The sequence below is a fragment of the Oryzias latipes genome, chromosome 12, assembly GCF_002234675.1.
Source record: "Oryzias latipes chromosome 12, ASM223467v1".
NCBI classification, from domain to species: Eukaryota; Metazoa; Chordata; class Actinopteri; order Beloniformes; family Adrianichthyidae; genus Oryzias; species Oryzias latipes.
In genome coordinates, this window is record NC_019870.2 from 16,944,917 (window position 1) to 16,957,663 (window position 12,747).

Consider the following 12,747-nt stretch of genomic DNA (forward strand, 5'->3'; position numbering starts at 1 on the left):
TTGTGTTTTCTAAAATGCTTTGGCTTGAGCAGATTCTTATTATCCTAAATTTGGTGAGCATTTGATGGTTTGTAATGGCAAACACAAAAATCAAAAGCTGTATCATGTACATTTTTTGGAAAATATTTTTATCTTTAATCAGAAACACTCAGTTGTGATAGAATACAACATCAGAGGTAACATATTTTTCTTGGAGAAAGAATTTTTAGCTGATTTAAATTTTAGAGTCAAAGAAAAAAGAAGACATTGGTTCTCATTTTGTGCCAGTTTTTTTCTTTTTTCTTTGCTGTTGTCTCTGTGTTTAAAAAAGTAGTTTTTACCATAAAAATGAAAAAGATTGATGTATCTGAAATATGAAAACACTGAAGAGGCTCAATAAGATGATGGTCTGATTTTGTTGTTGTTGTTGTTATTCTTTTGTCTCCTTTGGAGCAGTCAAATCTGGACCATCTTGAACTGAATGAAAAACCAGATTGTAAATAAAAAAATTAAAAAAACATTAAAACAGTCTTAAGTTTGAAAGAAATATAGACAATTTTAAAAAATTGTAAATGAAAAATGATAATAATTTGAAGAAAATACTGAAAACTTTGACTAATAGAACTTTAAACCTCAAACTGTTAACACATGAAAAAAAAAAGGTTATTTTTAAAAATATTTTACATTTTGTTTTGTTTTTCCTCCGTTTTTCCTCTTCGCTTTCTGTTCTCAATTCAGATCTTCAATTCTTTCTTTTTTTTTTTCTTTTTTTTTTCCAGAATTTTTACTTTTGGACTTAATCTCAATTTGACTCCATAAAAATGGCTCTGATTAAAATAAAAATAATGAATGCATTAATAAACACTTGTTTTTTTTGGATTTTTTTCCATGACCATGTGTGAGTTATACCATATACAGTGCAGCACAATTCCTGAATTAGTGATGGAAAGAAAAAGCCCAGCGTGTCATGTCTGTTCTAGACTGGAACAGAGGAGGTTTGTGAGCGTTTGTGTTCATTTTGTCTGTAGAAAGGTTTTCCCTCACGGAAACCTTCAATTTTGAATGGAAAGGAAACAGACTGTTTGTGTGCACATGCTGCAAAGTGTACAGGCTGCAAGTCTTGTATATTTTAAAGTCTGAGAAGGTCGCCAAGGAGAAGGCAAGGCGGCGTGGGGAGCTGAAGTCGAGGCGGCAGCTTTCTGCCGTTTTTGATGCATGGCCACATACTGATGTGTCACACCTGGTTTCTTTGACTTAAACTTAAAGGAAAAGTAGAAAAAAAAGAAAAAGGGAGAAATATTTGGCAAATCTTCAAGCATAAAACGATTTTTGAAATATTTATTTTAATCATTTGTTAATCACATATTTTAAAACCATTGTTTGATTGTGAGAAAAACCATATGGTTGGTTTCTTGTTAATTTTTTTTTTTAATTTGAAAACAATTTTCTTTGGCCAATCATTTATTTCCATGATGGGAATCCAAATCAGGGATTACCCATCCATCATGCAATGTGTATATGGTCTGAAACAAATATGTGAATTAAAAAGGGTTTACTTTTGGTGTGTCCCAAGAATGCATGGTCAGTTTTTCTTCCACCTCTTCACTACTTTTTTTAACCTCTATATAATCATTTGTATTATATTTGATGCAAGCATTTCTGAGAACCCTATGTCTTTACCATGATCCAAACTTTCTTAAGAACCCATTGTATAGAACTTGGTCCATGTTTTTTACCCTGTAGTTCATCATCATTGCACTATAGAGGCAGTGAGGTAGTAGAAGGACTTTTCCTGTTTATTTCAAAATGGCTGCTTCCTTGCAATCTCAAGAATAGTTTTAGCGGGAAAAGTTTAGGCTAATTTTGTAAACTTAATGGCAAGAATAACTCAACTATTGTTATTCATTTTTTATGACTACTTGCTGTATAAAAAAATGAAAAAATGTTGATAATGAATTCTTTGTAATATAGTTACACCACCTTAAACATGTGTGGGTCAAATTTGAGACAGTGGTTATATAAGGTGCTTTATTTCTGAACACTCATCTCATTATTTTTGTATCTGAAACTTACCTAAAAACTTACCAGCTTAGCCAACAAATCATAATTTACTACTAACACTCATAAGAAATGGTATTGCAACTTTGTGTGTAGAAATTAATCAAATGATAAACATCTTAATTCCAAAAAAGTTTAATTTGTTGTCAATTCTTTGTTGTAGTTAGCTTTACAGGGTTAAAAGCAACAATGATTTGAACTGATTAAATCAAATATTATAGCTGTTTTTATGGTATGAAGCTAACATGTGGTTTATGATGCATTGTTTAATTTAATGAGCTGTTTTTCCCCGTTTGTGGTCTTTCCACAGCTCCATGGGACAGTCCCCACCTCCCCCTGTGGTTCGCATTATTAATGGCTACATCACTGTGCAGCCGCCTCAAAGAGTCCACCATCAGCTACCGTCTGGATCCGCTAGCTCATCATCCTCATCCTTCCTGCCCATCTTTCTCTTCACTGTGCTATCAGCTACCTGGCAGAAGTGGACTGTTTTTCTTTAGCAGGACTTCATCAATATTCAAACTTTAAGAGGTTCAACTCAAAATGATCAAAGGTCTCACACAGTTTACACACTAGATCTCTTTAAGACTGAGATGGAAATGGAAAAAGTTTAGTAAAACATTGAGAAATGAGCTTTGAATGCAGTTTTCAAGTAAAGGGGTCACCTCAGTTCAAACCCCCTTTTTTTTAGCAAATTGAGGCCATGTTGAGCATGCAAATTCAAACAGTTTGAGGTTTCTTGGAACATAAAGCTTAGGTTTCAGGGATTCTTTACACACAGAGAAGCCTGCCGTACTCAAAACAAAGCATGTAAAATGAGAGAAAGAAAAAAGGAAATCTATATATATAAGTCAGTTCCATGATGGATCGCAGTTTTACTGCAGACACACTTTTGTTAGGCGTTCAGTGCCGGCCGTATTTACAGATATCAATACCTTTCAAAGACAGAGAACAAGAATATCAGTTAAACCATTGCTGAATGTTAGATATGTTCCACAACTGGGACCACATGTTTGTGTGTGATTGTGAATAAGAGTGTACATAAGTGCGTGTGTGTGTGTGTGTCAGTTAGGAACAAAGATCCAATCCGTTTTTAAGGCCATGTCACACAGCCACTATGTACTTTTTGCGCCTTTTCCACGTATGAAATTTCTGTCTTTTGTGATACATGCGTGACATACGTAATTCACAAGTGTTTCTTGTGTTTGTCATTCGTCGATGTGCGATGTAAGTCTGTCGAGGGTTTCAGCTGACGGGTCTTTACGTGAGTTTGGTTTTGAGCTCTTCACAAGTTTTGGTCGGTGGAGAATTACACAGTTTCACATACTTTATGTAGTTTATATGAAATTACATTTACAAGCCTGCTGACCTGCCTTCTCTTCAGGAAGCAGAGGCTTAGGACTTTGGGGTGGGTCTGTCCATCACTCAAGCTGAAGTCAATGAGCTCCTCAGTGGTAAGGCTCCCGGAGCAGATGAAGTCCACCCTGAGTACCTCAAGTCTCTGGATGCCGTCTTGGCTGACACATCTTTGCAGCATTGAGTGACGCTCAGGAACTGTACCACTGGACTGGCAGACAGGGGTGGTGGTTGCCCTTTTCAAGAAGACAGACTGGGGGGTGTGGAGCCCTGCTGGGAGTTTATGCCAGGGTATTACAGAGAAGAGTTGTTCGACAGTTGAACCTTAGATCCAGGAACAAGAGTGCAGTTTCCGTCCTGGTCGGGGAACAGTGGACCAGCTTTCTACCCTCTATAGGGTGCTGGAGGGTTTGTGGGAGTTTGCTGATCTGGTCCACATTTGCTTTGTGGATTTGGAGAAGGCGTTCGACCGCGTCCCCCATGGTATCCTGTGGAGGGCGCTCTGGGAGTATGGGGTCCGGGGAGCCTTACTGAGGGCTGTCCAGGCTCTGTATAACCGGAGCAGGAGCTTGGTTCGCATAGCCGGCAGTAAGTCAAATCTGTTCCTGGTGTATGTTGGACTCACGCAGGGCTGCCCTTCATCCCTGGTTCTGTTGATGGTCTTTATGGGTAGCATTTCTAAAGGCAGCCAGAGCCTGGGGGGGGCTAGTTTGGGGACCACAGGCGTGGTCGACCATCTCATTGCAGATGATGTTTCCTGTTGGCTTCATCAAGCCAGGATCTGCAGCGTGCATTGGGCAGTTTGTGGCCGAGTGTGAAGCGACTGGGATGACAGTCAGCACAGCTAAATCTGAAGCCATGGTTCTTGACAAGAGAAAGATAGTTTGCCCTCTTTCGGTGCGCGGAGTTTCTTTTGCCCCAAGTGTAAGAGTTGAAATATGTTGGGGTCTTGCTTACTAGTGAGGGAAGTTCGGTCAGTAAGATCGACAGCTGGTTTGGCGCAGTGTTGCTATGTAGTCGCTGCTATGCGGTCGCTGTTCTGTCTCCCAAGAGGAGATTGAGGAAGCGGCCAGGCAGGTCTAGGCATCTTTGCTTAGACTGGTGCCCCCACGACCCGGTCCCAGATGAGCAGAAGAAGATGGATGGATAGATAAGCAATTATTACGTAGATCTTACGCAGTTGTGCAGGATTTTTGCGAGATGCACGCACAAATGTGTTGCTATCCATGACAGTTCCACTTATGTCTAACAGACTTTTCACCCATGTATCACCAATGTATATCTTTTATATCACGTATAATGTACACAGATCACGTTCAAGTTACGTATTTGACGCAAGAATAACAAATGAATTGCATATTGCAATAATCCCGCACACTTCATGTTCTACGTAGATTTACGTTTTAACATGATTCATTCATGATACATCTGTGAAAATTTCAAATAAAGAAAACTTTTATCACTTTTTCACGTATATTCAGGTATGAACAATTTTCATCCGTGCCATATGAGCAAAATATACTTAGTTGCTTTGTGACCCGGCCTTTACATCCCATTTTTTTGCTAGCAGAAACGTTTATCAGACCTTAATTTATTCTTCAGTTTTTAGAAGAGATTGCTTAAAGTTGCTTAAGAACATACTGTGGCTGTAAGTGTATATATTCCTTTGAAATATTATAGATTTATTCTAAAATTGAGAAAATGCAAATTATCAAAATAATTGTTGTCTATACAAGTATATGAATAGATAACCGTATATTTTTGGGGAAAAACCGATCAGGAACTAACCATGTCATTTTCACGACTTATTGAAGTGTTTGCCACAAGAATTCTATTTGATTGGGTTTATTTTTCACATAGAAGGAATTTTGTTTAATTTATTGAAGTATTATAGTTTTACCTAAAGCATGCAAACCATGTTCAATTGCTTCTTAAGAAATGTTTTTTCTTCTTTTTTTTCTTTTTCTTTTTTGCTACAGTTTGTTTGAAAAATCTCTTCATATTAACAGTGAAAATGTCAATTTAAACATACAAAGATGGCCACATAAGTGGGCCCTTTTAAATCATAGTACTTTAGACTTTTTATCAATGCCACGGAATGTTTGTAATTAATGAAGTTGGCAATAAAATATTTATTTAGATGAAGACTCTGTCTATTTTTATGTCGAACCAAAGAAAAATAAGTAATTACTGGTACTCTTAATTTGAAATCAAACAATGTCCTCTGATAATTTTATGCTAGGAATGAAGCTTCCTAGTAACTTGATTCTTTTTGGATTTGGATTGGGTTTGCTTGCATGATAGAGTTTCAAGAATGATATTTGATGGTATTGTATTTTAGCATGCTTTTGCTTTGAAAAGCTGATTAACAATCCTAACTGTTTAATTGAATTTACAGCTATGTAGATTGGGAGCCAAAAAAAGTGATATTTCACACTTTTAGGTAAAGATGCGCTTTGTTTTCTGGTTTTTAAACATTTGTTTCCCATTTCGGTTTCATGTCTGAGAATATTATATATGACAGCATGCACAAACAAAGATGAATTTTTAACTGGTTTTAAAATAAATAAATAAATAAATAAAGGGAGTATTGCTTTTTATCAGTTTCAAAATAAAAGCTTGTCAATTTAATACCATATTGAAGAATAGGAAAATGAAGGAAAGAAAAGCAGTAAAAATTACACAAAAGATTTTCCTCCTATAATTTCCAGACTTTTTTAATTTCAGTGTAAAATCTGTATGCAGCAGGTTCAGTTCCAGACTAAAGACTGACTAAAGAATGCTGCTATGAGTTTTATGTTTTGACTAACCAGAATAAATAAAAAGGTTGTTTTTTTGTGTTAACATTGCATTCTTTGTGTGCTTATCACAGGTTAAAGGTATGTTTTTGTGCTGCTCACATTCTCTGATAAAACAGCCATTAAATGGTATTTAATGTGGTCTACCACAAACCAGACAGTCGCTTCGCTCCCAAATGCAGAAACAAACAGGAAACTGGAGCCATAAATGATCCTTCAGATGTGAGGGAAATGAGAGTAAAATGATTTGTTACATCAACAGGAAGAGACGACCAATTGCCTTGTTACTCTGAGCTTTGATTTCGGGTGGCTCAGGGAGCTGAATGTGCTGGAGGGACGATGAACACGTGCAATATAAGGAGATTAAGATTTAAGAAACCAAACAGCAACTTTTTTGGTAAGCAGTTGTTATGTTAAAGACGTATCGAAGAAGTAGATCCATCTAGTTGTCTACAAGTGGAATGGAGCGTAGCAGGGAGCTTGGGGCCCTACCCAGCGTATTTTCTACCTCACAAATAAGGTTGTGATGGTTTGAAAAATGAAAAAACCTGAAGCTACAACTTTACCATGCTCTTAATACTAGACATAATAGATTTAAAAGACATTTTTAATGGTTTGACTTGATTTTACTAATTAGTTGGGGCATGGTGGTGGTAGTGTAATGGTGTGTGGCACATTTGTTTTGGCACATCCCCTTTTTACTAAATGAGGATTGTTTAAACAGCAATTACAGTATTATTGATGAGCAAGTCTATGTCATTCAAAAGACTGTACCAGTCTTCAAATCAACACTTCCAACCAGATTTATAGCTTTACAACAAAACTGGTTTACTGTACTCCGCTTTGTATGGAAGTGATTGTATAGCATAATTAAAAATAAAAGTCAATACCAGAAATGCTTTTTTCCATTTTCAAAATGAAGCTGCATTTTTTGACTCAAAATTAAAATGAAAAAGCAATCCGCCAAAATGCTTTTTCATGTTCTTCCTCAACACTGCTTATTCTGTCACTTAATTAAAATGATAAAGAAAATGGTATTTGACATTTCATTTTCAAAAACTTCTTTGGTAAATGTGTAGCAAAATTCATTTAGAAATGTCTAATTTGACAAATAAAATTGATTCACAGAAATGCTTTTTAATTTTCAAAATGTAACTGCATCAAAGACTAAATGGCTAAAAACATTAGATGGTAGCTCCTCCCACACTCGGCCTGTTGCGTTCAAGTTCGGAGATCCAGTACATAGAAGCTTCGCAGAACTCCAACAGCCACATAGTCTGGTAAAATATTTTCATGAGAAAATAAGAACTACCAGACCGACCCTAAAATCACCCAAATTTTGCCTACTCCCCTAAAGCCATTTTTACCCGCAAATTTAGAACCAAAACCGCCCGATCTAGCAACACTGCCGGGAGGGCAAAGTGCGCAGAAGAACAGTGAGCGCTGATGTCAACGCCCCACCTCCCCCCTGGAAATGCTGACTGGGATTGAACATTAATACAGATTTTAGCATTTTCGCTTTAATTATGTCACAGAGTAAACAATGTTAAAGAAGAAAAAGAAAGAGCATTTTGAAGAATTTCTTTTTCATTTTAATTTTGAGTCATTTGATGCAGTTACATTTTGAAAATTAAAAAGCATTTCTGTGAATCAATTTTATTTGTCAAATTAGACATTTCTAAATGATTTTTGCTACACATTTACCAGAGAACTTTTTGAAAATAAATGTCAAATACCATTTTCTTTATCATTTTAATTAAGTGACAGAATAAGCAGTGTTGAGGAAGAACATGAAAAAGCATTTTGGTGGATTGCTTTTTCATTTTCATTTTGAGTCAAAAAATGCAGTTTCATTTTCAAAATGAAAAAGCATTTCTGGTATTGACTTTTATTTTTAATTATGCTATACAATCGCTTCCATAGATTTGAAGTTGGTCCACAGAGCGCCCAAAATGAACGATGATCTGCAGAACGATGTGTTTCTGAAGAAAAACCCTGCAAATCCCAAAATGAAAGGCCCAGTGTGTATTTACGGCAGATGTCATCATTTTTCTTAGTGGCAATAGAAAATGTTTGCACACTGCGCCAAAAAAATAAAATAAATGACAGAAATTTACCACAAAGTTATCCTTCCAATTGCAATATGTCATCTAGATTTTCAGTTCTTTAGTTTTTTTTTTTTTATCCACAAATGACTGTGGAATCATTTCTCCCACTTTACTCAATGGGGGCAGCCCTTTTTCTATTTTTATACAAACGAAATCCTTCACACTTACTTCTGACCTTACTTGCAAATGCAAAACTGAACAGTGGTGCTATTTACTCCCTGATTATAGAGGCAGGAAAGCTGACTGGGCTTTCTTTTTCTTTTTTTTTTTTTGATGAAGTTATGGCTGTAGCAAGTCCCACTGCTTACATTAGGGCTAAAGCAGAGTGTTATTTCAAATGACATTTCTTTCTGCTCTGTGTACTACAGAGCCTGTAAAAACAACACCCTGTGTAAGTCACTCAGTCATCCTATAAAGGGAGAAAATAAACAAAGGTGCAGGTTACTCCTCTAATTGCCTCCTGTTGAGTGCTTTTGCTGACAGATGTTACAGGTCATTTGCTGTTTGAAACCCCACTTTAAAGAAAACGGTAATCTAGTGTAGCCAAGGTGGGTTTTCTAAAGCTAAGAGGGCCAGATTTGGTGAGGTGAAAATGTGTGAACCAATCAGTCTAATAATAAAAAATAAATACAAATGAACCATTTTATGAAAATTATATTCCAATGGGATACTTTTTGTTTCTTCATGTTGAACAGAATTACATCTAAAAACATGTTTTACTTAAATTACTGTGATGTTTGAAGACCAAAAATAAAATGAACAAAAAGTCTGAAAAAAAAACTTTTATCAATATTAATTTTTTTCTTACACTACTTATTATTCACCTATAAATGCTCACTGTAAACGTCTAGATGTAACTATGTGAACGGGAAAATAACACAAATAGTTATTTTATTCAGAAGTACTAACCACTGTGGTTTGGATCACAGAAAACAAATGAATCTGTTCTTCTCATTTGGCCCCTAAGGCTTTAAAAAAAGTCAAGTAGCCTCAGGTTTACAACGACTTATAACGTTAATTAGCCAATCACAATCAAGAAATCGTACATGCAGTTTTTTTTAGAAAGTGTTGTATATTTTTGATTTTATGACAAGATCCTATGGATCGGTAGGATTTAAACGTGGGCTGAATTTGGCCTATGGCGTTGGACATGTCTGCATTTCAGAAAAGTTAAAAAAAATAATTTGTTCAAGTTTTGTTTTGAATAATTTACTGAATTTAAAAATACATGTGCTAGCAATAACAAGTTTCTAAACATATCTGGGCACTAAAAATCCTTTTTTGCAGACTACAAGGTTAAGATAAATCTTCAGAAATGACAAAACAGAACATTCAGTAGAATCTGAACATGCTTGAGGGAATTTTGTTTCCATTGATTTAACTAATATTTCATTCTTCACAGATCTGTTGAAATCAAGAGACCAAACTGAATCTTTTTTTAGCAATTGCCAGAACATTCTTTTAATTAATCTTATTGTTGACCCCTTTAACTCTTGTGCTATCTTAGATGACCCCACCCTTACATTGATGTGTTCTCCCTACCATGACAAAGGTGGATAAAGGTGGAAAGATTTCATGTAATCCATGGACACCAGTGAAGATCACAAATCATTGAAGAAAAAAGGTTCAGAGCACTGTCTAGTGGGTCTAAATGACCCAACTCCCAATGTTAAAGTGCCTAGGATAGGTCAAGGGTTACAGGTGGATGGTGCTTTCATCAGATCATGTGACTATGTAGAAAACGAAAAATCCAATTTACTCAGCACTTTGCAAAAACAGAATCTTAGGAAAGTAAAAAGACCCTTAATTCAAGGAAATTGTCTGATTTTCTTTCTTTAAAAAAGCACAAGGTAACTATTCATCTCTTTATTTGACTGGATCAGAACATATAGTTTTAATCCACATCACAGGTTCTGTCTTCAATGGCAAAGTAATCCGATGTAAAAAACATGTGTAAGAACTGCCCCCACTGTCAAATTTCACAGTAAACAATCTTAATGTACAGTACTGTGTAGCTGCCTTACCTGTTTTCTTTAGGAATTGTCTGAATTACTTACCTGATGATTTGGTTGAACTCTGTCCATCAGTGTCAGTCTATGATTGATAACAAGGTCAATAAGTCTTGCATTGATTTCTGAATGTGGTCCTTGTTTTCTTTGTTCAGGTTCTCTCAACTCTTCAAGCACTTCTCATTTCCTCTACCTGGTTCTCCTCCACTTTCCTCCTCTTCTTCTGCCTACTTCATGTCCAGTCATTCTTACTCCTCTTCTTCATCGTCGTCTACTAACTCTTTCCCTTTTTGTAGACGGCAGGTGTTTTCTAAATAGCACGTGGAGCTTCTTCATCTTGTGTCTAAGGTGTGAGAATGTGTGTAGCTTGACGACCACTGTGTGTAATGCTTTACAAATTGGACGAAGAAGACTATGTGCAAATCTGCTGAGGTCTTTTGCTCACTGGAGTAAAATGTTGAGAACAGTGTGGATTCTTTTTTTTGTATTTTAGTGTGTTTTTTTTAACAAATATTGAATCATCTATAGTTTCTTTCTTTGTTTTGGGTTTTTAAAATTGTGTGTGTGTTTTTTTTAATTAAACCCACCTCTGTCAGGTGAATGCGGCTCTTTGGTTAGCATGATATATTCTTAATCCCCTCCCTTCTAAAATCAAAATCCTCTCTGCAGTAACTCAGACTCAACCTTCAGAATCTGGTCAAGAACCTTCTTTCAATTGTGATGCTAATTAACTTGAGTGTTCTTAATTGTTGCACAAATCAAAAGAGTCAAAAACAAAACAAAGGAGGGTAATTTGAGAGACCTTGTTCTCATGCTAATCTGTTTGTTATAGTTAGTTGCAATGCTGCCCTCTGCTGGCGACAAGGAGATACTGCCCTGCAAATCTTTTCAGGGTTGTCAGAGGCAAGAAGTTTATTGTAAAACAAGATAAAAGTAATTTAAAATTTAGAAGAAAAAAAATTAAATAACGAGAGATTTAAAATCAACATTGGTCAATAAAAAAAAAAAGTTATAAAAAATAAATAACTTGTGATTTTAGTGTGTGAATTCGCCTATCAATGGGCTTCGGGCTGTTGACAAAAATGTATGAATAAATAACAAACACATAAATAAATTCTGTTTGTTTAGTCATTTTTACTTATTTTTTGGCGTTCACAGTGAATGGCAAAGTAAGAACCTGCTTTCCTCCAGAAATGTCTTGAATCTAAAATCTACACCACTATTATTTTGAAATAAAAAAAAAAAAAATCATACTAGAAGGAGCTGCATATCCAGAAGAAAACGCAGGGTTGAATACTATATTGCTGACTGAAAATGAAACTTAAAGGGTAATAATTGACAAAAATAAATAAAGAAATGACCAAAATTGACCATGAATAAAGTGAAAATAGCACAATAACAAAAGAGATATTTTTATGAAAAATGCCAGCACCGGGTCTCAAACCAGCGAGCTTCTGCACCAAGGATTCCCTATGTATCCCTTATGCTATCCTAGGCATTTTAACATTGGGAGTTGGGTCATCTAGACCCACTAGACAGTGCGTTGAACCTTTTTTCTTCAATGATTTGTGATCTTCACTGGTGTCCATGGATAACATGAAATCGTTCCACCTTTATCCACCTTTGTCATGGTAGGGAGAACACATCAATGTAAGGGTGGGGTCATAGGATAGCACAAGGGGTATTTCAATGGAGGCATAAATCCTGGGAATCCTGGAATATCTTGAAAATTTCAAGGATTTGAAGGACCAAAAGTCATAGTTGGAATAAGCTGAAAGAGCTGAACATTTTAATAGTAGTGGTTAAAATATCTGAAGAATTATAGAAGGAGATAAGCGCCAAAAAATTGCAGAAGATACTATAATAAAGAAAGAAAATCAGGAAAACAATGGGTTGAATACTTTATAGCATTAGTTGCTTTATAGCATTCAACCAGGGAAGGAGCTCCATCAGTTTTCTTGTTGACGTGTATTCTTCCTGGAATATACTTGCTTCACCTCATTTCTATTTAGTTTTTGTTCCTTTTTCTTTTGCTTAAACAAATGTCATCCAACTGTTAGCCATTCTTACATTCTGAGTAAGTGGCGCTCAGGCCTCACAGCACTGCAGTTCCTCTCTGAACTGAAGGTTCTTTGAAATGTTTACTCTATTTCTTTTCCCCAAAAGTTGTTCGATGAAACTGCTACACATTAAAGGGAGAATAAGACCCCAATGGTAACAGAATAATGAAAAAGAGGGTAATAAAATCAAATGGGTCAGTAAATTTGGCTGCCAGGGAACAGCCATGAAACCTTCTCATTATGGCTCTTTTTTTCCTTCGGTTAGCTCACATTTTTACATCCCATGGCCCGCTATGATGTTTGCTTTTACCATCGTTTGTATTGACTCTCCCTCCAACCCCCAAGTGTGAAATATGGTACAAAAATAGGAAATGGAGGG

The 12,747-nt window shown here is 35.9% G+C and overlaps 1 protein-coding gene across 1 annotated transcript in view; it reads left to right on the top strand.

The window, feature by feature from the left end:
- The window catches only part of trabd2a (TraB domain containing 2A), a 79,190-nt gene extending 73,650 nt beyond the window's left edge, over nucleotides 1-5,540 (top strand). Inside the window, exon 7 of the mRNA XM_004074979.4 lies at nucleotides 2,348-5,540. Coding sequence (XP_004075027.1) covers nucleotides 2,348-2,537 — 190 coding nt within the window. The 3' untranslated portion in view covers nucleotides 2,538-5,540. The remainder of the gene's footprint in view (nucleotides 1-2,347) is intronic.
- The last annotated feature ends 7,207 nt before the right edge of the window (nucleotides 5,541-12,747 follow it).